The 27,462-nt window shown below is 41.1% G+C and overlaps 1 protein-coding gene across 5 annotated transcripts in view; it reads right to left on the bottom strand.

Annotated features, from left to right (window-relative positions):
• The window catches only part of prdm1a (PR domain containing 1a, with ZNF domain), a 49,723-nt gene that overhangs the window by 11,724 nt on the left and 10,537 nt on the right, over positions 1-27,462 (bottom strand). The window contains exons 1-3 of one of the 5 annotated variants that reach the window (XM_042424960.1): positions 15,475-15,649; positions 11,260-11,329; positions 818-1,186 (exon numbers count right to left, since the gene is read on the bottom strand). In XM_042424960.1, coding sequence (XP_042280894.1) covers positions 818-1,165 — 348 coding nt within the window. In that variant the 5' untranslated portion in view covers positions 1,166-1,186; positions 11,260-11,329; positions 15,475-15,649. Of the gene's footprint in view, positions 1-817; positions 1,187-4,513; positions 4,813-7,069; positions 7,104-11,259; positions 11,330-15,474; positions 15,650-27,462 lie in introns of those variants that run through there. The other 4 variants (XM_042424961.1, XM_042424962.1, XM_042424958.1 and 1 more) reach the window with 4 other exon arrangements.

Here is a 27,462-nt window from a genome sequence, read left to right on the forward strand (position 1 = left end):
CTTTGACATTTTGACTTTTTCACCTCCGCTTCGATTCATACTTTTAAGTCTGTCAAAGGGTCACGAGGTCGCTCGTTTGTTACTTAAAGATTAACAGAGGACACGTGTAAATTAGGTTTTTTATTCCTGCTCGGTAGCAGAAACTGTGTGACAGCAGTTATTTATCATCACCAGTAAATCAGCTATAAATTTACAGGTTACTCTCTTAAAAAAAACCAAACAGAAACATTCAGGAGTTTCAAGACGCTCTGAATCATGAGGTATCAGATGGGCGAAAAATTAAGTCACATTGAAACTTCAACTGTCACTCAATCAGAAGCAGTTTGCTGTGTTGTGTTAGTTGGCTCCCCCTGCCAGCAAGATCAGGTACTGCAGCTGGTTTATAATGAGTACCATGATATAGACGAAACACACATTTACACACACACACACACACACACACACACACACACAGGATCAAGCCGTCATCATATTCTCAGATGATTAATGAGTTTTTACGGATGGATGCACGTTAATGAAGATGCAGCGTAAACACACAGCACACTTCAGTTACAGTGTGTGTGTATGTGTGAGTGAATCCTGCTTCAGGCGTTTCACACACACACACACACACATTCCTCTCTGTAATGTGTGTTTTACGACGAGACACGACCTCCTCTTCATTACATGACCTATATCTGACTCATGTGTGTGTGTGTCTATACTGCTGGCGTTCTCTTCCTGAGAATATTATCGTGACTGGAGAGAAAGTTTGTATGTCTGCCAATGTGTGTGTGTGTGTGTGTGTGTGTGTGTGGGGGGGTTGTGTGAGTCTGACCTCCTTGCTCTCAGCTGGGTGTTTGAAGGCCAGGTTTCTCGGCAGAGACGCCTCCGCTCTGGTCGTCGTCATCATCATGGTGTCACCGTCTGGGCCCGCCTCCCACGCCGTGTCTTTGACAATATACGTGCACTTCTCCTCAAAGTCTGCCTCCGTCCAGCGCGTCATGTCCGCCTCCTCCATCTCCATCTCCATGTCTACGTCCGTGTCTGTCATGGTCTCTGCTCCGTCTGAGCTGGCGCCAGCTGCGGCGGCGACGGTTGTTGTGGTAGTGGTGGCGGAGGCCATCTTCACTCCATGTTGTGTGTCGTCCTGCTCCATAGTGTGCGCCCCCTCACTGGTCAACATGGCCGAGCTATGAGAGGTCGCCTGGACGACAGAGAGGAAGAAAAAAGAGAGATTTTAGACTTTTAATCTGCTTTGTTAAAACATTTACACTGATGAAGAAAAGAAAAGTGCAAAAACATAAGAAGACGTGAAAGAAAAAGAAATAAGGTTAAAGGGTAAAACAATAAATGCAAAGAAATAAAAGGAAAAGACGAGGAGAAAGGGAGGAAAGAAAAAAAAGAAAGATGTAAGGCGACACCGAGAGGCGTGGTGGATTAAATGGAAAAAAAAAAAGATAACAAAATAACAAAAGTAAGGAAAAAAAGGAGATGTGGGAGGAAAGAGATAAGAAATAAAATGCGGAAAGAAAGAAAGAAAGAAAAAGAAATGAGATAAAAAACAGAGAGATGAAGGGATGAGGAAGGAGAGGATAGGGAAGAGATGTGATTATTATGTGTGGTGACTCAATGGGGGGGGGGGGGCGTCTGACTAACATTGCTGTCACACACACACACACACACAAACACACACACACACACACACACACACACACACACTGAGGAACAGACAGGAAACTGTTTGTCTTGTCAACTATTTAGAGAAAACATTAACTAATTTGGGAAACAATTATGGAATAAAAGCCGCATTCATTCATCCGTTTACTGCAGTAATTGTTCACTTTAATGTGATAAGAATATAATACGGCTGTTATTTGAGAGAAACATCCACCCTCATTACGGTAAAAATGTTTTACTCTTATTTCTTTGATTTTGATTCAAATCCTTCAATATGAAGCTTCTCCTCCCGTTTACATCCTCAGACGTGACACCGACTATTATCTGTTTACGTATCTAAAGTCCGAAATGCATCAGACTGATTGATTTCTTATTTATCTTTTTTCTTTTTATGTCTATAAAAAAAAAAAAAAAAACCACAAGGTGAGATTTAAAATGAGTCAGGCGGAGATAAGGACGCCGTGATCAAAGGCGAATGAAGAGGTGCTGATTGAGTAACTCGACACGTGTCTGATATTAAGTGATGTAAAAGTGATGCTCGCTTCCTATTATGCAAATATGAAAAATGAAGCAAAGTTTTACATTTTTGTTCACATTTTATACAACAAAATAAAATTTACAAAACAGCAAATCGACTATACTGAATGATGAACTCCAGCGTCTGAAGATTAAAAAAAAATAATCATGAAACAAAGTGAGGTTAACATGAATGGTGAGTTTCCTCATTTCTGCAGCTTTTAGACTAATTTCTCCTTTTGTTCTCTCCCTCTTTCCGGTTCTCTGTCAGTGTCTCTCTCTCTCTCTCTCTCTCTCTCTCTCTCTCTCTCTCTCCTTGAAACGATTTAACTTCATATTTGACTCATTTTTATACAGAAAACATTGAAAGTGCAACTCAGACACTTATCAGTTTGTAGAGAAAGTTTGCTCAACGCGACGCGGGCGGGCGGGCGGGCGGATTATTCGAATCTTGAACTCTCCTCCGTATTTCCCTCCTCCTCCTCCCCGTCTCTCCCTGGGGTTGAAGACAGAGGAAGGAAACGCTGTCTGTGTCTGAATGAAGCTAAAATTGGAAGCAGAGTGGCACTGCAGCGGAACCGGCAAATCATCCCGACTCCCAGCGTGTGTGTGTGTGTGTGTGTGTGTGTGTTGGTAATGGACAGGAGGGAGGTGGAGGGGTGAGGAGGGGGGTTGAGTGTTGAGGAAGGGAGCGCCAAAACTTTTCCATTTGGGGGGCCACAGCAGCGCAAACAAAACTTCAAACGTGATCCCACCCAAGACAATCCCACACACACACACACACACACACACACACACACACACAGCCAGATATCCACACAGGGACAAACATGCTGCTCGTCCCACGCAGACAAGCGGAAAGCAGCAGATCCTCAGTGACCACACTCAGCTCTCTACATTTTTTTCTGCAGCCACAAGAAAGAAAATTATTTCACATCCAACTGGCTCCAGTCACAGCTAACGACTTCTTTCTTTCCAACAGAAGCAAGAACTGACAAAAAAAAAAAGAGAGAGAGATATGAACTCAAACCACCTCCGCTTACTGACAAGGACTGATTTAAAAGGATATGAAGATGCCTTTCAGGAAGCACAAACTGGGAAAACCGCTCAATTTAAAAGGCAAGAGCCTCATCATCACCTCATGTTCACAGTTAATCTGATATGTTTTGCGCTTTTGCACATCACAACACTTTTTTTTTGTTCTAAACTTGCAAGAAAATGCTCTTGAACTTATTAAAATATCCCTAAAATTTAAAGAAAGTTGATCTATTTTTGCTTTAAAAACAGTCTGAATCTTGACTTTAACAGCAGAACCCGTCAGACTGGTGCAAAGCTAAACATTAAAATCACATTCAAGTCTCACAAAAACCACAAAATCCTTTATTTAAATTGTAAAAGTATGAAAATTTCCAGCTAAGACACATAATTTCTCCCTGATAAGCAGCTGAGCTTCTTCCTACAGAGATCAGACGCAGCAGAACAACAAGTTTCTTCTCTATTTGCCATTTAAATGAAGCACATTAAAAAAAAAAAACTTCATTTGTTAAGGAAAAGTTTCTCAATATCTCAGCTTTCGACAGAACGCTTAATTTTTTTGCATAACAGCTGCAACATCGAGAACTAATAGTGAAACCAAGAACCAAGAAACAATTCGCCTCTCGCACTTTTAGACCAACTGAAAATATAAAAGCTGAGTCTGCACGCACTCACAGGAATTTCAGACGCAGGTACATTTCCATAAGTCAAGATGCAACTCTGTGAGATGTTGCATTACCGATCAGAGAGAAGCCGTGATAGCAAATCAGACTTTTATCTCATTTTTAAATCCATGAGGACACTTCACTGAGACTCATGTTCAACAGTTTTCATTCACAAAACAAACCATTAAAGTCTGCAAAAAAAAAAGCCTGAGCTGCTGAGCAAACTAGAAAAAAAAACCCACTTAGAAGTGGAAGTTAAAACAATCACTAAATCCAAAAAGTGCTAAAAAAAACACACCAGCAGCAACTAACATTAAAACAATAAAATAATCTCCTTTACCCTCAAATCAGAACTTCTTTAAACGTCCAGTCAGACACAAACACCAAAGAAAGCTACAAATCTGGTTTCAAATTATCTTAAAAGTCAGTAAATTAAGAATAAATGTTTTAAAAGTTTGATTTATACTTAACGCTTGTTAATTCTCACAATCTAGACGTTTCTAACTAAGAAAAGTAAAACAACAAAACCAAAAAAAAAAAAAAACGGCTCAAATCTAGTTTAAAAAAAAGCTGAAATAAAGTTTCTTTCTCTGGATATAAAATATAAAAAAAGGTGTTACGAGTAAATCTGTACTCACCGAGTAACTTTGGTCCCATCCACACATAGGGACGACTGATCAGTGCCTCTCTGTATATATATATGTGTGTGTGTATGTGAGATAGAGAGTGTGGGACAGGTGCAGTTCTCCCCCTCCGTCCGTCCGTCCCGCTCCGAGCGCTGATACTCCACACTGGTATGTGTGTATATATGTGTGTGCGCGTGTGTGTGCGTGTGTGTGTGATCCACTCGGTGTCCTGTGCTCGAATGCCTGACAAAATAACATGCCTCTCACTATGTTGGAAAGAGTGCTCCCTCTCTCTCTCTCTCTCCAGGCTACGCCCTCTGGACTCCTAGCCCCTCCTCCTGACTCCTCCCACCCTACTTCTTCCCCACACACACACACACTCATACACACACACACACACTCATACACACACACACACACACACGCTTTTGTTTGCGAGGAAGCAGCAGCAGGCGCTTTCACCTGAGGCCATGAGCTGCACACACACACACAAACACACACACACACACATTGAAAACACTGAAACTTTTTCAGCCTAAAAATAAAGTTTTCTTTCAGTGATGATGATGGTGTGTGTGTGTGTGTGTGTGTGTGTGTGTGTATGTGTGTGTGCATGGGAAATGTCTGTTAGCAGCTTCAAAAGGGTATAAACAACTTTTGTGTGTGTGTGTGTGTGTGTGTGTGTTGGGGGGGAAGTGTTGAGTCACTGTCACAGGATGTCCCTCTCTTCCCCAGGAAAACGCACTTAGACACACACACACACACTCATGCATGCACACATGCACGCACACACACACGCTTTGCCTCTAGGGGGCAGGACTGGTCTGCCCTTGTTGCTTTCGCTAAAGGACTTAAAGTCTCTCTCTCTCTCTGCCTCTCTTTCTCTTATCGTCGGTGTCTCTCACCCTCTCTCTTCTCTTTAATTTTATCTCTCTCTTTTCTCATTTCCCTGTCTTTGTCTCTCTCTCTTTTTTTACTTTCTCTCTCTTTAAAACGACTTAATGCCAAGTTTTATCATTTAAATTTGAATCTTTTGTATTTCATGTTTACAGAGGAGGGAAAAGAGGAGTTTAAGACGCAGTTAAATGATTCAAACAAAACAAAAATAAACAGATAACTGTCAGATATGAAGTTAAAACTATTTTATCATGATATTAAAAATGAAGAGGAGTCAAATGTGATGCTTTAACGGTGGTGATAGATGAGGAAGAGCATGGTAACTGATCAAAGGGATCGTGGAGGAGTCCGGGTGCAGAATATGTGGAGATCAGACTGGTGCCGAACCATTAAGAGCTTTTAAAAAACAAAAGAATCTTCAAATCAATTCACTATATTTCACTGGTAACCAGAGCAGGGAGACCAGTACGGCCGTGATGTGGTTTCTATTAAAAGAACCAAAAAGAGAAATGTGATTACAGTGTGTGGGTGTAAGAAGAAAAAAAAACAACACACATTTCCTACAGTGAACAAAATCAGCTAAACATTCTCTGATGTTTTTAAGATGTTCAACAAGTGCTTATTTATGTACTGTATTATTCTTCCATAAGACATGAAATAAACTGGCTTTCAGTCATTTAGACAGTGTCGCCTGTTACATGAATGTTCTTTACAGCTTTATTCAAACACAAAAGAGCCACAAAGCTCATGTGATATCTGGTTCAAGAGAGGTCGCGGTGAGTTGAAAAGTTTAATAATATGAAGAAAGAAGACAGTTCTCTGTCCTCTCATCAACTCCATCATTTATTATAAAATTCTGCTGCTTGTTTTATAATATCTGATAGTGCACAAGCATATAATGATAATTCATTAAACCGATACTCTCATTTAACCCTCGTTAACTATACTTTTCCTGGATATTTATAATTTCGTCTGACTTATCTGATGATTGTCACCTTTATTAGAGAGTCAACAGTGGTGAGATGACAGGAAATGAGGATGAATAATTGATGAGACATGACGAGAATCTCCTCAACAACATAAAAATGGTCTCGTTCGGGACAGCAAATTTTATTTTCTTTATTCATAAAGATCTGATAATTGAGTGATGGATCTATTATAGTGCTCTTAAGATGTGAAGTTTAACCTTTATGTTAATGTGGTGCCATTAAATTCAGAATTGTGCTTTGCTGAAAGTGTTACTACAACATTTTTAGGTCCAAACCGGTAAAATTTCCGTTGTAAAAATGTTGTAATGAGGTGCATGTCTGAAAGGGGCTTTTTCTACATAGAACTCCTCATTTTCTCCTCTTTTTTTTTCCTCTTTAGAGCTCCTATACGTCCCTCCCCCTGTTTTAATAATCATAACTTACATTAGTATATTATAAAAATTTTTTTTAAAATTCAATGGACACATGAGAAAAACTCACATCTCTCTCTCTCTCTCTTTCTCTGTTATAACAAAAGCTCACTTGCTCACTAACACTGGAAATTCCCATCTAATTGTCCCCCCGACTCCCTCAATTTACCTCCTACTCACTGCCCCCCCCCCATCCCCCCTGTCCCCCCCTCTCTCCCCTCCTTGCCTTTGATTACAACGCAGTATTTACAAAAATAATTTTCCACACTGACCTCTCTCTCTCTCTCTCCACTTTTTTCCATCACTTTTCTCTCCCCTTGTTTTTTCCTCTTGATGCCTCGCCTACAAAATAAATCACAAATCGCTGTTCCTCGTTTTTCTCGCTTTTTTTTTTTCATTAACTTTTTCCTCAACACATCAGATACCTAAAGAACAGAAGCTTGTACAAAAGAATAAAAATTTCGAGGAGAAACGGCAACAGAAAATTAATTTGTGTGTTTAAAAATGAGAAATTAAACGTGCAAAATAACAGAAAACAAAGAATATGAAATAAAAAAAGAAACGAAAAAATCTTTTTTTAAAACAACAAAGTCAGGAAGACTGACATCTGGAGCTGATTCTGTGGTTTAATTAAGAATCAGATTAGTCAAGCTTGACGTGACGTACATGAGCTTGGATTGATTCCATATTGATTGTTGGATGTAAAACTGATCAATAACACACTAGCTGCCAATAGAAATGCAGCGTTGAGTTTATTGTTATTTATCGCCTGGTTTTTTCCAGTTTCTGGGCAGATTTAGTCGACAACACTTGAAAAAATATGAATGAATCCGTCCAAATAAACAATTTTATAGCTTCACGCTGCTAAAGACTTCTACAACTAAAACACAGGAGCCGGGAAACAAATAGATGATATTGGTTTGTATATAAGTCATTTTCTCTTTTTCGCTGATGTGAAAACCGTGAAGCTGAAGCGATATCACCGCCAACAATCATCCAGTATCAGTCTTTCGGAGAGCCAAACGATTCTGTCTGTTTGTGTTCTTTTCCTTCTCTAATGAAGAACGATGATCAGGAAAAGAAAACAAGCAACAGGAAGAAGAGAAGAAGAAGAGAGAGAGAGAGAGACATAGGACCTCCCTCCCTCTCTCTCTCTGGTGACAGAGGGTCTGACCACATCACTCGCTGCCTACTGCTTCCTGCCAACGGACGACCCCGACACACACACACACACACACATACACACACACACACACATGCACGCACGCACACACACAGCTGCAGATCTGTCCCACAGCTGTCGGACATGTTGATCCTTTGCAACCAAGCAATTCCTCCCTCTGAAAAACAACTAGAAACAGAGAGCAAGAGATGTAGAGAAAGAATGCGTGAGAGAGAGAGAGAGAGATGAAGAAGAAGAAAAGAGTTGTCTGCTTTTTTTTTTTAAGAGCACATGCTCTGGTTGCTGATTTATCTCACACACCTACATAGTCACCAAATTACTGTACATTCATATTCAACTATTTTGCATAAACATGTAGCTCTGAGGGAGAAATGTAATGCTGGACAGTAATGGTGCTTTCAAGTGCGGTCGTGTTTTCGGTTCTCACGCGATGAGTTCATATGCACAACCCACTGATTTTTAAAGTAAAGTTTTCTGAAACTTGTGAGTTTTAATGTGTAGTTTGATGTATTTAAAAATAGAAGAACCAATGGAAGTTGGTTCATGACTGTCATTTGTTGCTTTAAATGATCCTGAATGCAGAAAATTATCCTACTTGCATGCATAGGCACCGCTGAGATCTGTGCATAAAATAGGAAGTAATTCATAAACTTGCGCTGCTCCGATAATCAAATTTAAATAAAAAACTGTGTCGCGAGTGACAGATTGGGGTTATCCTCAGCCAACTGCTGGATATGAGAACAATCGCCATGGTGATACGTTGTTACAACAAACTATACCTACACTCCGCGTTTTTATTGTGAATTACCGGCGACATTGTTCTCAGGATTTAAACCGCCTGAAGGGCAGGTGTATCACATACTTGACGCTCCGTTTGGAAAAAACAAACACACAAGTTCCACTGAAGTAAGTTTCATAACAGGGATTAAGTAAAGAGCCTTTGTTGATGACTACATGAAGTGGCGTGATGTGATGTACTCACACTTTGAGCGTGAGGTATATGTGTGGGAGTCAGAGGAGGTTGGTTATGTTTTGTTTTTCCAAACCATATCCAAAAAAAAAATCACATCTCAAAGATGCTGCACATTTCTTTCCCCCCCCAGATTGTGTGCGCAAATTATGCAACTGATCTCTCTCTGACAACATGTACTTACAAGATAATTCCAGCTAGAAAGATCTGCAATGATCTGAAAACATGTGAGAAGTCTCTCTATATCTGTGTCCCTCCCTCCCCACCCCTGGTTTCCTGTTGCACTCTCACTCATCTCCTTTCTCAGACTCGCCTCCAAGGTACTCTAACTTCAAGCACATTTTGTTTTGTGGCTACGATAGCATCAAACTGTTGCAGCGTCTGGCACGGCTCAGCTCGCGATGAGGAACTGCTCGAACTAGATGACCTGTTGTTACAGGCGTGTCTCAAAAAAAAAACTCTCTCACTCTTTCCAAAACTGAGTATCAAACACTCCACCCCTGATGCCCTGTGGGAAAGGTGACAAAATCCACCACTCTTGAAGGATAATATCCATTTCATCAATATGTGGTAAAATACATAACTTTCACGTGATTCTGTTGCCCTCCTTGATGCTCTGAATTTCTGCCAGTAGCACAAAATACTGATGGACAGCAGAAGAACAGGTCTTAGATATAAACGGGTTGATGACATTTTATCCAAATGTGAATAAATCCAAGCTACAGCCTCTGTGCTCCATGTGGAATCAGGTGACTGTTTGATCATCAAAACATTAAAGGGTGAACTCATATTTTTCTGTGTTTGTCAGTCTGCAACTGTGTCTCCTGATTATATTCAGTTGTGACTATTCGATATATTGGAGTTAAACAGCTGCAAAATGTTCTTTTGTTGGTTATTCCTATAATATCAAGAGTTCAAATGGTCTTTGCCAGTAACCCCATCAAACTCAAGTCACATTAAATCTCCCTCTCTCTTTGTGGGGGTAGCTAGGGGGCGAGGGGTATATGTAAGGGTAGTTTTACCCCCCCCCCCCCCCCCACACACACACACACACAAACAGCTCTGAAGTCACATTGAAATGTGTCTTTTTGTTCCTGCAGCGGCCCTGCATGCATGCCTGCAGGAGACAGAGAGGAGAGACAAAAGAGGGCCGAGAGACCTCCTGGGTCTCTGTTAGTTTAACAGAGGGCCTCTATCACACACACACACACACACACACTCACACACATGCATGCATGGACTCACACACTTTCTTCTTTCATAAACTCTCTGCTAAGGAGTTGTAGCCAGAGAGTTCTTCTGGAAGCGGCTCTCAGTCGGAGGTTTTCTAAATAGGAGCTACAAGGAGGAGAGGAGAGGTAATAAAAGGAGATAAGAGGAGAGGAGAGTCGGATTGGAGGAGGGAGAGTGAAGGTGAGAGAGGAGAAAGGAGGAGGGGGTTGAGAGAAAGGGGATGGGATGGGTGAATGAAGTTTCGGGGGCTACAGGTGGGATTAACGCCGACTTCACATTCCTTCGGAGAGGAACGTTCCCCGTCAAGTCGCGTTAACGCTCTTATAGCGGTGAAGACGTCGGTCCAAACGTATGTGGACACAGAAACATTACATGCATCTCTCTTCAAAATCAACCTTCTGGTTTTCAGACTTTCCAGCAGATGTTGGAAACCAGCTGTGAGGATTTTCTCCCATTCAGCCACGAGAGCATTAGTGAGGTCTGACGCTGATGTTGGGTGATAAGGTCTGGCTCATAGTCGGTGTTCCAGCTCATCCCAAAGTGGGAGAATCGTCATGTTGGAAAGGCTCTTCCCTAAACTGTTTCCACAGAGTTGGAAGCACATGCTGTAGCATTAAGATGCGAAGGGCTGCAACTAACAATTACTTTCATTGTCAGTTAGATTATTTATTCGATTCATCGTTTTGGTCTATAAAATATTGAAAACTGTGAAAACAAATGCTTGTCAAAATTTCCTAGAGCCCGAGGTGACATCATCAAATGTTTTATTTAGTCTGAGCAACAGTCCAAACTCAAGATATTCAAACGAACGTGACGCAGGACGTTCAGAACCGGAACAAATGTTGTCAATAAACATAATCCAGGTGGCGATTACAATTCCTCCAACACAAATTTGTAAACCTATATAATAGAAGATCTCCCCTGTTTTACACTTTAAAGTTACTTCTGACTCTGCGTCTCTATGAAATCACACTTCCATGCCCCAGAGATTTTAAAACCTCCCATATTCCGCAGTATTCCTGTTTGTTTACGTCATGTGTGTCCCATCATGTGTGCAGCTGGAACCAGACACTGACCTGTATGCAGCCTTTTCTCTCAACGTTTTTGTCTCTCTTGAATAACAGATCTGGATCTCAGTGAGTCGACCTGGTTAGATAACAGATAAAAAAAACAAAACAAAACAGAAAGGTTACTACGGTCAGTGTCTCTCAGTCTGCAGCCCCCCTTGAGGTCATCTTCAAACCAGGTTGCATCTCTCCTCCTCTGCACTGTATTTGAAATAAATCAACTGCAACAACAGTTTGAATTTGGGTGATTTAGCAGAAGCGGACCTGCATGTGTTCTCGTTTCAGTCTGGGTTGTTTTTTTTTTTTTTTTTTAAATAATTAACAACTCTGGAGAGACATTTAAAACACTAAATTCTTTGGATTTGGGAAACTGACTTGGCCAATAAAACACACACAGATAACCGAGAAAAAAAGGCCCGTAAAAGGAAACAGAAAAACACTCTTTTCTCTCCTTTCTCTCTCTCCTCCTCCTCCTCCTCCTCTTTCTTCTCCTTTCTTTCTATCCCCCGTCCTCCCCTGACTCCCCTCCAGTCGTCCCCTGAGTCTCAAACATTTTAATTGTAGCCCACAGGCCATTTGATGCCTCGCCAAATCACTGCGAAGAGATCAGCTACTGTCCATTTCCTTTGTGTGTGTGTGTGTGTGTGTGTGTGTGTGTGTGTGTGACGGTGTGTCACCAAATGACGGTTATACTGTTGGCCAGTGTGTGGAGGACCCTCTGTGTGTGCGTGTGTGTGTGTGTGTGTGTGTGGATTTAGGGAGTTAATCCCTGAATAGAGAAGCCATTAGAGAGAATTAGGCAGGTTAGACCCAACCATGATCCCCCTCTCTCTCTCTCTCTCTCTCTTTCTGTGTGTGTGTGTGTGTGTGAGGGATTGTCGCAAACGCGTGGCATGCGTCAGGGTCGAGGCCCTGAAAAAGACGGGACGGAGGAGCATCGGGGACGGACGAGGAGGAGGAGGAGGGGTGTGGTAGCCAACTCCCCTAATCTTGCCAATCCACCCCTGCTGTGTGAGCGCACACACACACACACACACACACACGCACACACACACAAAGTTGGTTCATCTCGACACTCTCTCAACAGATGGCTGTAGCAGAAAGGCCAAGGGTACCCAAACCAGACAGTCGTCCCCCCCACATTAACTCCCCCTCAGTGTCTACAGCTAATCACAGTGTCCTCAGCACGCAACCAAACACACTTCTCATTAAGAGCCTGACTAAACACACACACACACACACACACACACACACACACACACACACTGCGTTCAGACCTGACGTTAAAATGCATTTCAGGTAAATCCTGCAAGAGTCTACTCAGAGTTATTTGCATACATGATGATTCCGTGCACCTCAAATTATGTTCAATGACGACTTTTTTAAAAAAAAATACTTGAAAATAATTAATTCCTGCAAGAACAACATAAGAATAACGCATGTCAGCTACACTATGGTTAAGGTCTGGTAAAGGTTACGTCTGGATCAGACTATAGAGTCAGATAAAGGTCAGAGCTGACAGACATGAGCTGTCGGGAACAAAGATTAGCATCAGGTGCAACAATTTGATGTTTTATCCTGCGTAGTGTTTCCTTAAACTAAACAACCAGTCTGTCCTCTCTACTCTAGTTTGGTTGCTAACATTCCTGTTTCTACTAAGTGTCTGTATGTTAAATTTGTAGCTAGAGCCATCAGCCAATTAGTCTAGCTTAGCATTAAGACTGGAAGCAGCAGGAAACAGCTAGCCTGGATGCAATAAACTGAGTCTTGAAGTCACTTTGGAGAAAGCTAGGCTAGCTGTTTCCCCTTGTTTCCAGTGTTTATGCTAAGTTTAGCTAATCACTTCCCATTGCTGTCGACGGTAGCTGCTCTGACAAAATGTTTGCAGAAAACACAGGCTGTCACTCGGCGTTTCCAACCAGACGGGTGATGCTTTGTATGATGTTATCCTTTTTTGGTAACATATATGTCAGCCTCTAGAATTATGTAAGCGGGCTACATAAGCAGAAGTCTGTGACGTTAAAAAAACGTGACTCAGTAAACATTGGCTCATTAAATTAGTTTTTCTTCCCTTTCTTTTCTTATTTTAGTAACTTCACTTCTCTTTTTGAAAATATAGGGAAAGGCCATATAGCATGTCCCACGATGTTACATCTGGAGGAAACGTTCTGGATTTATAAGAATACAAAAAAAGCAGCCAGGCCTAAACACTATAAAAAAGTTGAGCAGTTGGCTGATAAGCTCACAGAAACTTCTCATTGTTTGGCCTTTTATTTGTTATTTATTTCCCAGTCTGAGTACAGAGAGGTCCAGTCATGTGAGTCAGTTTCACTGCTGCGTACGTCACTTTCGGCCAACAATGAGCGTCAGTGCTGAGACAAGCTGAAGAACCCTTTTAAGAAACAAAAATAAATCAACTTTTATAAAGCACTTTAGTAAGAAAAAAAAAAAAAAAAAGAAACCCAGAGGCTTCCCGTATTCGCTCTCAGGTAGCCATTAAAAACTTCAGGACATAAACATGTTCCAGCGATATTCCAGTAAACAGCGGAAACGTGTAATGAGTCACCACATGCAACAGCAGCGTGGAGATAACACACACAAACACACACATGACTGATGTCAATGTTACCCCCCTGTCCTAAGTTTCCATTATAAAAAGCCTGAGGACAAACCACTCTGGTGCAACTATTATACTTAAAGACTTACAATGTGTCTGTGGTTAAAAAAAGATCCAATTAATAGTGACTTCATTGTTCTTTGTGGTGTTTTTATCTCCGATTGTATCACATTCATATTCCTGTTATATTACTAAAGGGACATAAACGAGTTATTATTATTATTATTATTGTTGTTTACTGCTTCTATCTGTGTAAGATGCTTCTATGCTATCCTTATAGGAGTCACAGTGTGTCTGTGCTTATAGAATAGCATGTTTATGGATCAGTTCATGTTTTATTAATATTTATTGGTGGCTGATATTTGGCTGTCAGGGACTGAACGGTGATTCATCTGCCAGTAACCGTTGATATTGATCCGAGTCGTTCTCGTGTATGAGTTTAAAACAAATGTGTGCTTTGGCTGAGAATATTTTTTTTATTTCTGTGTACTAAAACTTTGATTTATGTCAAAACTCTGCTTCTATTTCACTGTTTTTCCAAACTGCTCTTGATGCATGATGTAAAAGAGAGAAAAGAAAGGATATATTGGGATTAAGTATTTCATTATAATTACATTATATTCAAGTTAAAAAGTTGTCAATTTTATGTTATTCTTTCATACTTTTCTTCTATAAACTGGAGGTGTGAAGTGAAGTGAAATTAGATGGATATTGATATTAGCAGACCCATATATAGCCTGGTTTATTATGACATCATAATATTCATATGGTGCATAATTATTTGGACTTTTTGCCTTTTTTTCAATTTTTTTTCCAACTACTGTGTTATTATTTTAATATACAGTGTTTAACAGTCTTTAACAATAAGCAGGAGGTCCATTCATCCTTTCATTGCATCATTTCATCGTCTCACCTGACAGGATCAGTTTTGAATTCCTTCTCCTTCTCTGATGTCTGACAGAGTTTTAACTTGTTATTGGCTTTTAAATTTGATTAGAACAGCTGAGAAGAGTTCAGACACAGTCTCTTGGAGCAGATAAACGAGAAATACAATCACTGCTCTGTCTCTGTCTCACTCAGCGAACCGCAAACAACCTGTTACACTGATATGAGAGGAGAGGACACCTTGTTTTTACTTTTCTACCTCTAAATTCATTATCATGCATTATAGCCTAATAAAAAAAGCACTATAGATGGATCAGATATAGTAATATTATAGGAATATTACAAATTACCTATATTGCACATTGCAAGTCCCTGCAAGAACACAATGATATAGGAGACCACGTGTTAATTAAGTCGAATTTAAGCGCTTTAAACGACCACAGACACTTATGTTGAACGCGAATAAGACTATTTTAGGCTATAGCCAAAAGAAAACCGACATTACAATCCCATTAATTAAAATACAGCAGCTATAAATTCAGCTAATCACACAGAATCCTTATTGGCATTTAAAAAAAAACGTTCTCAAACTGATAATAAAGCCACAAAACTAACATTAAAATGTAGAAAAAATCATTGAAGCAGCTCGTAGCGCAGTTCCGGCATGTCTCCCCCTCCCCTCCCCTCCCCCCCCACCCCGCAGACCTCCCGCCGGGTCTCACCTGCTCCCGGCTCCGTTGTCCTCTGACCGGAGCTGCTGACTGCAACGGCCTGCTGCAACGTTCCTATAGTGTTTATATAATGTTCCTGATACACCGGAGCTCCTAGCAGTGTGCATGTGTGTGGGCTCAGATAAAGTTTGTGTGTCACTTTGGGCTCGCAGTTATTTTTTTTCCACTCCAGTCTTGTTTAACCCCTCCCCTCCTCCTCCTAACTCCTTTTTATCCTTCCTAACCCCATCCTCTTTCTCCCGTCTCACCCTTTTTTTTCCTTTCATCTCTTCCTTGCTTTTCCCCCCACCTGTGTTTCTCTAATTTTGCTCCATTCCCACTAATATCCCTCCATTTGTCTCCTCTCTTCCTCTCATCCTCCTTCCTTCTTGCTCATATTGTCTTTCCTTCCTCTCTTTTGGCTTTCTTTGATCCTTTTTTAAATCCACTTTTCTGCACGTCTTCCACCTTTCTGCTGTTCCTTTTCCCTCTCCCCGCTTCCTTTCTCCCTTCGTCATTGTTTCACTGACTTTGAAAATGAAAATCAGATATTGGAAACTTGAATGTGATTGCCTGTGATTTGAATAAAAACATTAAATCATTTTCTAGTGATAATGCAGTTGTGAGAGTGACTTGCTTTGAATGCTTTTCCTTTAGTTCAACTGGGAAATCAACTCCAGGAGACAATCAATTAGCAAACATGAGCGTTTTTGAAAGGAAAATGTGAACATGGTCGGTTGCACATCCATCAAACAGTCGTGTGTGCTCTCCTTAATGAAAACAAACACTCAATACACAAACTGTTATCTGTCACACATTATGTTAATTAGCGGTCACACCTCTGATATTAACTGTCCAATTAACACTTTTCACTTTCACTAATGTGATCAGCCTGAGCACACACACACACGATTCCTAACAGCACGTGCAAGGCGAGGAGGGAGGAAAACAGTTGACACGTCGTTGACACCCCACATCTCCAGACTCCTCAAGCCTGAAAAGACACACGGAGACTGTCTTAACTTCTTGTCATCTGATCATCTGTGTTGAGGGACAAAAGTTCTCTAATTTCAGGGTTGAACCAACTTTCGGCCACGTTTACAGATGCAGCGTAGCTTATATACTTTACATGAGTCTTTCTGATCCACAAGCAGCATTTAAAGCTCCAATTCCTGGTCTATTGTCATTGGTTTGTGTGCTATTTTCTGTGATGATGAATGATAATGCGGCCGCTTTTAGTCACGTTTGAGAAATGGTACAAAAAGTTTAATAAAAAGTAGTCAGAACAACTTTTACAGAAAAACTGACAGAGCGCTTACATATTAGAGTGAATGTCTGAGTTATGAATGAATTTAAACACACGTTTACACATGTGCACACACTCATAGACACACACACACACATGCACACAACACACTCTTTTGCCAAATGAAGCAGAATGAAGTGAGACAATGACGATGGTCGGCAGAAAGTGGGTCACTGTGGGGAGCCGGAGATACGCTCAACTGACAAAAGTGCAGCGCAACTGAACCAAAGATACAAACAAACATGCAAAAACGAATTAAAATGAATTAAAATATACTTTTTCAATGCACACAGACATAAAACAGGGAATATACATATAATATTTCCCTTGAACATCCAATAGAACCAAACCAAGAGTTCTGTCTTGATTGTCAGTTTGACTGAACTATTACCAAACGTATAGTAAACAGTGATTAGATCACATGAGTCTGCAGCAGCTCAGTGCACTCAGCTGTGATGCTTTAATTACATTATCTGGCGCTACAACCAGCTCTTTAATTGTTTCTGACTTCATAAACAAGAAATCAATAAATGGCCGAATGGCAGCGCAGCAGGCGGTAGCTAGTGTGTGTGTGTGTGTGACTGTATGTGTGTGTGTGTGTGAGTGTTCATTCAGCACTAAATCTTCCTTTATGCATGCATCTTTATTTCTTCATTTATGTATTTAATCTTATTTAGTTTTCTGGTTTTACGCTGTAATTAGTGTGTGTGCACATGTTTTTTTCTCTTTGTGTGTGTGTCCAGATTGAGTGACCGGTCATTAGGAGGTTAAATGGGGTCTGTTGTCCAAGTGCTGTGCTGATTAAGCTGGACCGGTCGGGGCTGGTGGGCACCTGCCATAAGCAGCCTCGGCCTCATCCATCACCCGCTGACCTGGCCGCAGCCTGGCCCCCGGACACTGCAGAGGCCCCGGGGCCATGGAGGCTCCTCCGCCCAGGAACTGACCACTGCCATTACCCCCTGGACCTGGAGCCAGGATGACCCACAGAGGCCCTTTCTCCTTTCTAACCCTGGCAACAACCCACACTCTGACCCTCCAAAACTGACCACTGCAGTAACCCCAAAAATTTGGATAAATGTAGCTTTCAGCAGTCCATCCTGACTTCAAAATGCTGACCAAGATTACAACATTGGGCCAGCCAGGATCTCTGTCTCCTATCTAAAGCTGACCAATACTATTAATGCTGTTAACCCCAAACTGAGAATTAAGTTCACCGCTAGATGCCCCTGTCCTGTCCATACAACCCTGTAAGCTGATCAAATATCCCAAGACATAGAGACATACAGGATACAAAAGCCCTTCTCAACTCATAGTGAAGAAGTCCTAAATATAGCTGACCAGTGACATAACCCCCAAGAACTTGCATCAAACCTGTTTGGTACTGTTTACCCCAACACACACAGTTGATTTAACTTTGTCCTGTTTTCCTTTAATGTCGGTCCAGACCCTTGCTCTGACCTTCCAAACTGACCACTGTCACAATTCTTCAAGACTTGGAACCATGCAGCATTCAGATGCCTAACAAAGCTTAAATTATGACACCTACTCCAAAATGTTTACCACAGCTACAACCTTCTAGAAATGGAGCTAAGCTAAGCTTAGAAATGACCTCTTCTCTCTTGCGTTTGTTCCAATCAGGTATTAATCCTGCCTTCCAACAACAAAAGCTGGACAATACTACAACCTTGAACGAACCATTCTATGTGGGATAGAGGGAAAGGGATCATATCCTCTATGATTCTCTAGCCGTCTCAGATGACCCTGAACTCAGCATTCAGAGGCCCTTCTTTGCTCAAAGTTTGACTCAAATTTGGAACCTTCAAAAACTGAAAATAAGAAAAGCTTAGAAGCAGATTCTGCAGTTACGCACCAATCCCAGCAGCTAATTAATTTTCCAAAATTGACAGTAAGTTTGACATCTATTCGACAAAACGCTGATTCTCTGACATTGTGAGCTGACTGTGAGTTTGGACCCAACCTCCCCTGATTCTGACATCAGAAAGATGTGGAGGAATATCACACAAGTATTTTGTTTGAAGCATACTGATGCCTTTACCACCATAAATCCAGAATTTGGAACCACATTGACATTCAGAGATCCCTCTTAATGCTCCAAGCCCAAACACTGATCACAGCTGAAGACACTGGAGAACTCAAACTAAGCAAACACTAAAAACACCTCCTCCTTTCTGGTGCCTTAACTCCCAAATCTGGAGCCAAGTTGACCCTTCAAAGCACCTAAAACCCTGGTTCAAACCTGCGTCCTTACCCTCGCCTCAACCCTACAAGCCTATCACTGCCATAACCCCAATTACCTGAGGCCAAGCTGCCCCTTAGAGACCCTTAATGGCAAAATGCTGACCACAACTGTAACCTTCAGGACCCGGGCCAAACTGAATGTTGTCTTCTTGCCTGAGCTAAGATGCACAAAGTGTCTGTCTGCGTCAATACCAAGATATTTTAATTACCATAAACATACAAAGCTGAGATAAACCTGTTGCAGCGACTAGAATGCGCTTCACATTATGAACGACCTGGGAATCTTTATTTTTTTTTGTGACATTATGAGAAACTGAAGGAAACTAATGGATTGCCTTGCAGCACAAAGGAAGATTTTATTGTCACAATGCAGAACAAGAACTCTAAAATTAAAAGTAAAATTACTGACAGCTCCTATACTTCTGCAAACATTTCAGAAATGGGAGAAGTGCGATCGCCCTTGTGTACTGGGCCATATTTTCCTGGAGTTAATGCAGATGGATAATGTCTTAGGTTGATCATTTGGCTTAAATGTTTAATTTTCTCATGGGCCCAAATGAATTCAAATGTGCCTTTTTACTCATAAATCTGTTTAAATTGTTTCTGCAGCAGGTACCCAGCCACCTGAAGACTGTAACTCTGCCAGAGTTTAGAGTTTGAGTCTCTTATGGTTACAAACAGTAACTCATGGTAGCATCACACTTTTCAATAAAGGTCTTGAGCTTATATTCAAACCACTCTTTGGGGCAAAGCCTTAACCAGACAAAACAAACTCAAAGCACTCACCTATAACCCAGACTGAATATCATCTGCTTTTAAGAAAAAAAATCAATAAATATAATCAGCGGCGTGTTGTCCACAGCCCCAGCTGTCAACTATACATTAGAATCAGATTAATAACCTGATTAATTAAAATACATCTAAATTAAACTCTGCTTGTGTTCATTTTGTAATTAGGCCAAAAGACGCTGGGGGGTCTCACCAAAAACATAACTAGCAGGAGGTGAAAGTCAACTTGTGTTGACGAAGACTGGACCTCACAGTAGGAAGTCTCTGCTTCATAAGATTTATAATGACTGGTCACAAGAACAGCATATCCAGGAGGGAGTTTAGGGTCTCTGAAGGTGAAAATGTAAAGAATTTGGCAGTGGAGTCCGTAAAAAGTGGTTTGGGTGTGGATGTAAGTGTATGTATGTATGTATGTATGAGAGCTATCTGATCATATAGCAGGATTTAACTGGTTCATTGAGACTGTTAAGATCTGAGAGGAGCTCAATTCACAATCAGACACACACACAAGCACATACATACGCGTTGCTTGCGATCTCTTATCAGCTTGCGGAGAGGCCGCAGTGTGCTGGTAACATTAACCCAATGACCTGCTGGCCTTGAAAAGTGAAATGGATTTACTGCTCTTCTGTTTTCAGGCTTCTCCTCTCAGATTGCCTGGATTGCTTCATTGTTGCTACCCTCAGCTTTTATTACAGCAAGCAGTGATTGTGTGTGTGTAATAAAATATACAACTGGGTTACTGGCTATTATGGTTTCTTCAAGGCCAGTGGTGAAGTTTATATACATATAATAAGAGTTTGGGCCCCAAAAGGACCAGAGATCATTACTGACTTAAGTAACTTTAGTAGGTTGTTTTAGCTAATGGAACTCCATAATGTACTTCTCACATAAAATAAAAATTGCAGTACAAAAGCACGGCGTGTTTTGATTGGGATGGTTTTTGTTTTTTGGTGTGCTCTCAAATGTTTTGTGTAGCAAGCTAACCAGTTCAGCTAATGTTGCTATCTTTATAGCTAGCTTCTGGAACTAGAATAACTATTACTGTGTGTTCAGACAGAATGCAAAGAGAATTAGAGGACGGCGCGATTGCATAAAAAGTTAAGGCATTAATTGACTCACACATATCCCGGGGCTTTATGGATCTGCCTTATAAACATACAGAGATGAGAAAGGGAAAGAGGAGCGTCTAGACTTTCTGGTGTGCTCTGAGTTCAGTTAGAAGCTGGACTGAAAACAAACACATAGAAAACACGGTTGCTGTGTCTCAAATCGCATACTTCTGTACTTACACTTAACATTTTGAGTGCATAAGTGGGTTCACACTGAGAAGTATGGAAAAATGCAGTGCACTGTGAGTACCCACTCAAAACAGTCAAAAAGTTGAGTGTGGAACTATGGACACTTCTCGCTCTCAATAGTCGCCATCTTGGCTACATAGTGGAAGGGGAGGGACCATTTTTCAAACCGGAAATGGCGGCCAAGTACGTTGTAACTACGGTGAACATCGACACATTATACAAATGTAAAAGTTATACATGTGCTTTTTAGCACTAAGCACCACTATATTGTTGTTGGATATAAGCCATCAGTATGTTTTTTGGGTTAATTTAGCAGCCTGTAATGATTTGGTAGCGTGAACGATAATATGAATGCTAACGCTAGCTAATGCTAATTTGCAATCGTCATTTCTGGTAAGTGCACACTGGCCGTGTTTGATTTGAGACAACACTACCCTGTAGAAATTTGTGCACTACGCCAGTAAGTACATAGTGTACACAGTGTACTACATGAAAGTGTACTAACAGAAGTATGTGATTTGAGACACAGCTACTGTTCGTGTGCTAGCTAGCTTCCAGCTAATGTACAATTGATACATTGGCTGTTTAGGGGAAATAAATACAATGGTCCACAGTGGTCAAACTTGTGTGAATGTTCTGTCTGAACACACCATTAGGATTGGTAGGGTTTGGTCATTAATTATTATTTTCATTAGGGTAATTGTAATGAGTTGCTAAGTACCTACTCTCTCTGGTGAGATGAGAAACTCCAGACCTTCATTTCATAAAGTGTTTTATGTATGTTTCATGTGCATCACTGCCACAGAAAATAAATCAACACCACTTTACTGTGAAAGAAATGTTACCTGCTGAAATGAACCAGGCAATGGAGTTTTTTAAATTTTAACCCTGATGAATGTAAACAACATTACTAACACCAGTTGCTGTCAGATCAGTGTCATTTGGGTTGTGTTTCTTCCATGTGTAGGTCAATTTCAGTAAGTCCTTTTCAGGCTGGGTAATTTCAGAACTTAAACACACACTCTGTGCCTCCACAGTTATGTAGCCTGTCATCTCCATCACTCACAGACACTTTAACACACTGTATGAAGGTCTCACAAACCCTCTTTTATCTCCGCTTAGTTAAAGTCACGGCTATTCAAGGACAAGAAAGAGAAAGCAGGTGAAAGACATCAGTGACACATATTCTGCAACAAAACAGCACTGTGTTTATGTATGTGTGTGTGTGTGTGTGTGTGTGTGTGTGTGTGTGTGTGTGTGTGTGACATGAAATGGGGCACTTCTCAGCACAAAGCTACTCATTTCTGGTTCATTTGTCTACCTGTGTGTGTATTGAGATAGACAAGTATTCACACACACATACACACACACACACACACACACAAACTTATACAGTATCACAGGAATATAAGGTGACACCTAAGCGAAACACAATACACTGGGACACAGTTCTTACAGTATATACCTTCACACACGTGACCCAAAAAGGATCACAGATTCTCTAACTCTGTCTTGATGTTTATATACCACAAATTTGTTTTTCCAAATACTTTTTTTTGCAGGAAATGTGGCGGAAGATTGAGATTTTGTTTTGTTGGTTTTTGGTTTCACACTTCAAGTCAGCATTGACTTTTTATGATTCAACCAAGAAATCATAAAAATCAAAGGCAATCAGAACACTTAACAAAGTGCTTTGATTGCCTAAAAAAACACCATAAAAACATCAATAATGCTTTAGTTGCCTGCAGTGGATGTTATACGGTAATCAAAGTAAATATGTTGTGAGCCATGAGCTTTTTACAACTCTTCAGAAATGTTAATCAAAAAAGCCTTTTCATATTAAGCTAATCAAAAACTAATTTAAATGGCATTATATTTCTTTTAAAACATATTTGCTGTTTCAAATTAGGAGTATATAAACATCATTTTATAGGAGACATGGTTACAGATGGACACTGAATGGACTCAACAACAGATCTGACCTTGAAACAACCTTTTGCACATGATTTTTGTTCTAAGAATTATGATTACACTGTGTATCTATTTTATATAGATCATGATGAACTGTCTTGCACTGCAACTCTGCAACATCAGCAGACTTATGTCTGCTAATGTCAAAGGAAGTTCAGCATTATATTTGTAAAGAGTAAGATGCAGAAATGAAAATTCGTTGGAGACAGGTTGAGACATACAAAAAATTTTCCTGCTTGCCCGAGTTGCCGCAGGTTTTGAGATATTCACTTCTTCCTCCCAGTATAATGAAGGAGAATAGAGTGAAATATATTGAGGAAGTAGCTCAGGTTTCAGAGGTGAATATCTCTCCTGACCAAAACACGACACAGTCTCTCACATGAAGCCGCACTCGAGCATTTAATCAGCTTTTAGATTAATTTGGCTGAGTATGAGGTGTGTTGTTGATGTTTTCAGACTCTTCTCAGGGCCAGAACAGAGCTGTTTAGACCCAGACCTGAGGTGGAATAAAAAATATGGACCTGAAACCCAGACTGGGTTGTGCCCACATGCAACAGCAGGAAACAGAGACACTATAAAATATAAATCTCAAGATACTAACACACACACACACACACACACACACATATGCACACACATATGCACACACACACACACACACACACACGCAGCAGGCTGTGGCGCGTGGCTGCTGCTTCAGGGAGAAGTTTGGCTTCAGTCCGATATCCCTGGCTGTCTGCCAAGCTAAACACACAAACATACACACACACACACACATGTGCACACACACACTGACAACACACACTTCGCAGCCATTCACAGCTTAGCGCCAAGCTCAGATAAAGGCTTCCCTCGATCTGGCTGGGTGGTTGTACGTGTGTGTATATGTGTGTGTGTGTGTGTGTGTATGTGTGTGTGTGTGTTTGTGGACAGAGAGAGTGGAGAAAGAGGAGGTAAAGTTTAAGTACAGTCAGACAAGAGAGAGTAAACACTGATAAGTCCCAGCTGTTTGTGTGTGTGTGTGTGTGTGTGTTTATGTGTGTCTGTGTCCATGTGGCCATGTGTGCACACCCCTCCAACACACACGCATGCACACACACACACACACACGCACTAAAACACTTCCGAGCCCCCGAACCTTTCCATCAAATCCATCGTCCCACACACACTTCCACCACTTTGATGAGGTGAAGGAGTGTGTGTCCATGTTCAGCCTCTGTGTGTGTATGTGTGTGTGTGTGCATGTGCGAGGGAGAGCTTGATCTGTTTCGTGTAAAGATCAGAAGATTCGGCTCATGGGCACGACGGAAGTGGAAGCCACACAACTCGAAGAAAACAGAGAGAGAGAGAGAGAGAGAGAGAGAGAGAGGGAGGTAGAAGAGGAGGAGGAGGATGAGGAGGAGGATGAAGGGGTGGACGAAGGGGAGTATGGGTTAGATGGAGAAAACAGGAGCTCAATCATCAATCAAACTGATCAAATAAATAGGAAAATCGGAGTAAGGGTTGCATCAGTTCAACATGAAAAATGCACTGTTTTTGTTCCGAATGCCCACGAAAACTATGCGAGCTCTGATCGTTGCAGCAAAAACAATGTCACCCGAGTTCAGCAACGTGGCTCTCTCATGTCTTTTTATAGTTTTTTTAGACACCAGTAGAGCTCAACAACATGGAGAAGTAAGCAGGCTGCAGCCTAGCTTAAAGGAAAAGTTCATGAATTTTGGGAAATACTCTTATTTGCAGAGAGTTTATAAAGCACAATTCATACACAAAGAAACTCAAACACATAATACAAATGAATATAAGAAGAGGAATAAGAATAATACAAATAAATATGAAGCTAGAGCCAACAGCCGGCTAACTTAGCTTAGCATAAAGACTGGAAACAGATGGAAACAACCAACCTAACCCTCCTAACATCTCCACAGCTCTGAAACTAGAGCTCAAAAATGTCTCATGGAATGGAGGGAAATTGTCCACACTGGAAAATTATCTTTGGTTTCACCAAACCAAAGATAATTACAGCATCCCCCCCCCCCCCCCCCCCCCCCCCCAAAAAAAAAACAACCCAACGCAAAACATGACAATTGAAAATACAGGACACTGCATCAACAAACAACGTCATTTAAAATACATAAATACAGTAGAAATTAGTTAAAATGAGTAGTTGATAAGGAGTATTGCCTGTTTAAACTGAACTAAACAAATCTAAACGTTGTAAACAGAAATTTTGTTTACAACAATATCATTTGCAGAAAAAAGTATTTTCATAGGTAAAGATATTTAAATGTGTTTTTGTAGGATTTGCACCAGCTGGAGTTGCAGTGATCGCCATAGCAACATGTTGCAGCATCTGATTTGTTGTAACCTTTTCCTGCGGCAAAACAGAAAATATGTAAAGCTTTCTAATATTGGTTAATATAAAGATGATTAGTTATTATAAGTTTTTCAATAATAATATAGTTTTGTATAATAATTTACACATGCAGACTAGCCAGCTGCTTGTTTGAAGCACCGAGCCATTAATCATAACATGTCGCTGCTCCAACAGACTCTTAATAAAGTTATTTACTGTCAGTTTAACGTGAACGAAGTTAAAACAGGATCCGCAGTGAATCAGCCAATAACTGCTTCCTGTCTGTGCCGAAGCTGCATATTTGCATGAAGAGATCAGACTTTGTCAAAGTGCTTCATATGCAAATAAAATATTAACAAGAGCGGTTAAACGTGTGCGTTATCTCCTACGGTATCGGCTGATTTGATTCCACAAATAAAAACTTGCGAAACCGCGAAAAATCCCTTGAAGTCTAATCAAGATATCATCAGATGTTTTTGAAGTTTTTCTACAGTTTTGCCAAACTCAAAGATGTTTCAGTTTAACAAATCTACAATAAATGATTCTTCCTTTAGATTCGTAACGGACAGATGAAGGATGAGAGGAAGGCCTGAGGAAGCAGAAAGAGGGCCGGAAGTATGAACAATACTTTGGAAATTTGTTGCTAATAATCGGAACTATACATAAGTAAATATTTATGGGAAGCAAAGCTGATGTTTCTGCTCTCCATCACGATGACAGAAACTAAAAAACTGACACCGATCACTCGTCCGTTCATACTTCACAGTTTTGCGTCGTGTTTATCTCCGTCGCTTGTGTTTTCAGGGCCGAATCTGGATGTTCGGCTCCACGGCGGTCGGCCTGATGACACACAGCTCTGTCTGGCCTGTGGTTTCCTCTCAAGTGGTCAACAGACCCCCCCCCCTCCCAACCCCTCCTACCCCCCCACGGCACTGCACACACACACACACTCATACACACACATTGGACACAGGGACAAGCAGAGCCATAGAAACACACACACACACACACATCAAGAGATACACAGATTGATTCAAACACACATACACACATACACACACAACACACACAGGATGAAAACATGCTGCTCGGGAACAAGCTGAATCACACGTGCACACATTCGCACACCCACGCGCACGCCCACTCCCACACATACACTTACACGTACGCACAAACAGCTGTTTCCAACATGCTGAGGCGGTCTGGAAACCACTTCCTCTCAGCGGCTCAAACATATTTTATTCATTTACTGTTCGCTCAAACAGGCAGAGCACTTTCACTGCACACACGCGCTCTGGTGTGTGCGTGCGTGTGCGTGAAAGAGAGAGAGAGAGAGAGAGTAAAAGAAAAAGAGGGAGAGGGAGGAAGAGAGTGATGTGTTTGCAAGTTTTGGATGAAATTTGAAGAGAGAGATTTAATCTTTTACGCTTATAAGTTTGAGGGAGGTTTTTATAATGTATGTGTTTACATATATATGTGTGTGTGTGTGTGTGTGTGTGTGTGTGTGTGAGAGAGAGCATGTGTGTGTGTGAGCGTGTGTCAGAGCTAATAGCTGGTTTGATATCAATTGTAAAAACTTGTTAAGTGAGTGTTACATTTTTACCTCCAGACTGCCCTGCAGGAGCAAGACGCAGCGAGTCCGAGTTGTGTAAATGTGTGTAATCACTCCAAACACACACACATACACACACACACACACACAGACACACACACACTCTATAGACACACACACACACTCTATATACTCTACACACTCCCTCATGTCATGGCTGGTGGCCAACAGTGTCTGCTTGGCTCTGATTGGCTGGCGCTTTGTAAATATTTAGAGGAAGCGGAAGGTCCATGGTCCGGCCTGTCGCCACGGGAGACAGATCGCCTCTCATCCTCCAGACCCTCCCCAAACACACACACTCACACACACACACACAAAAAGACCCACACACACACACACACACACACACCCATCTCCGGTCTTTCGGATCTATAGCTGCGGCCACCGGGTTGGACGGATCAATCAAGCA

This window comes from Thunnus maccoyii, chromosome 10 (genome assembly GCF_910596095.1).
Source record: "Thunnus maccoyii chromosome 10, fThuMac1.1, whole genome shotgun sequence".
Lineage (NCBI taxonomy): Eukaryota > Metazoa > Chordata > Actinopteri > Scombriformes > Scombridae > Thunnus > Thunnus maccoyii.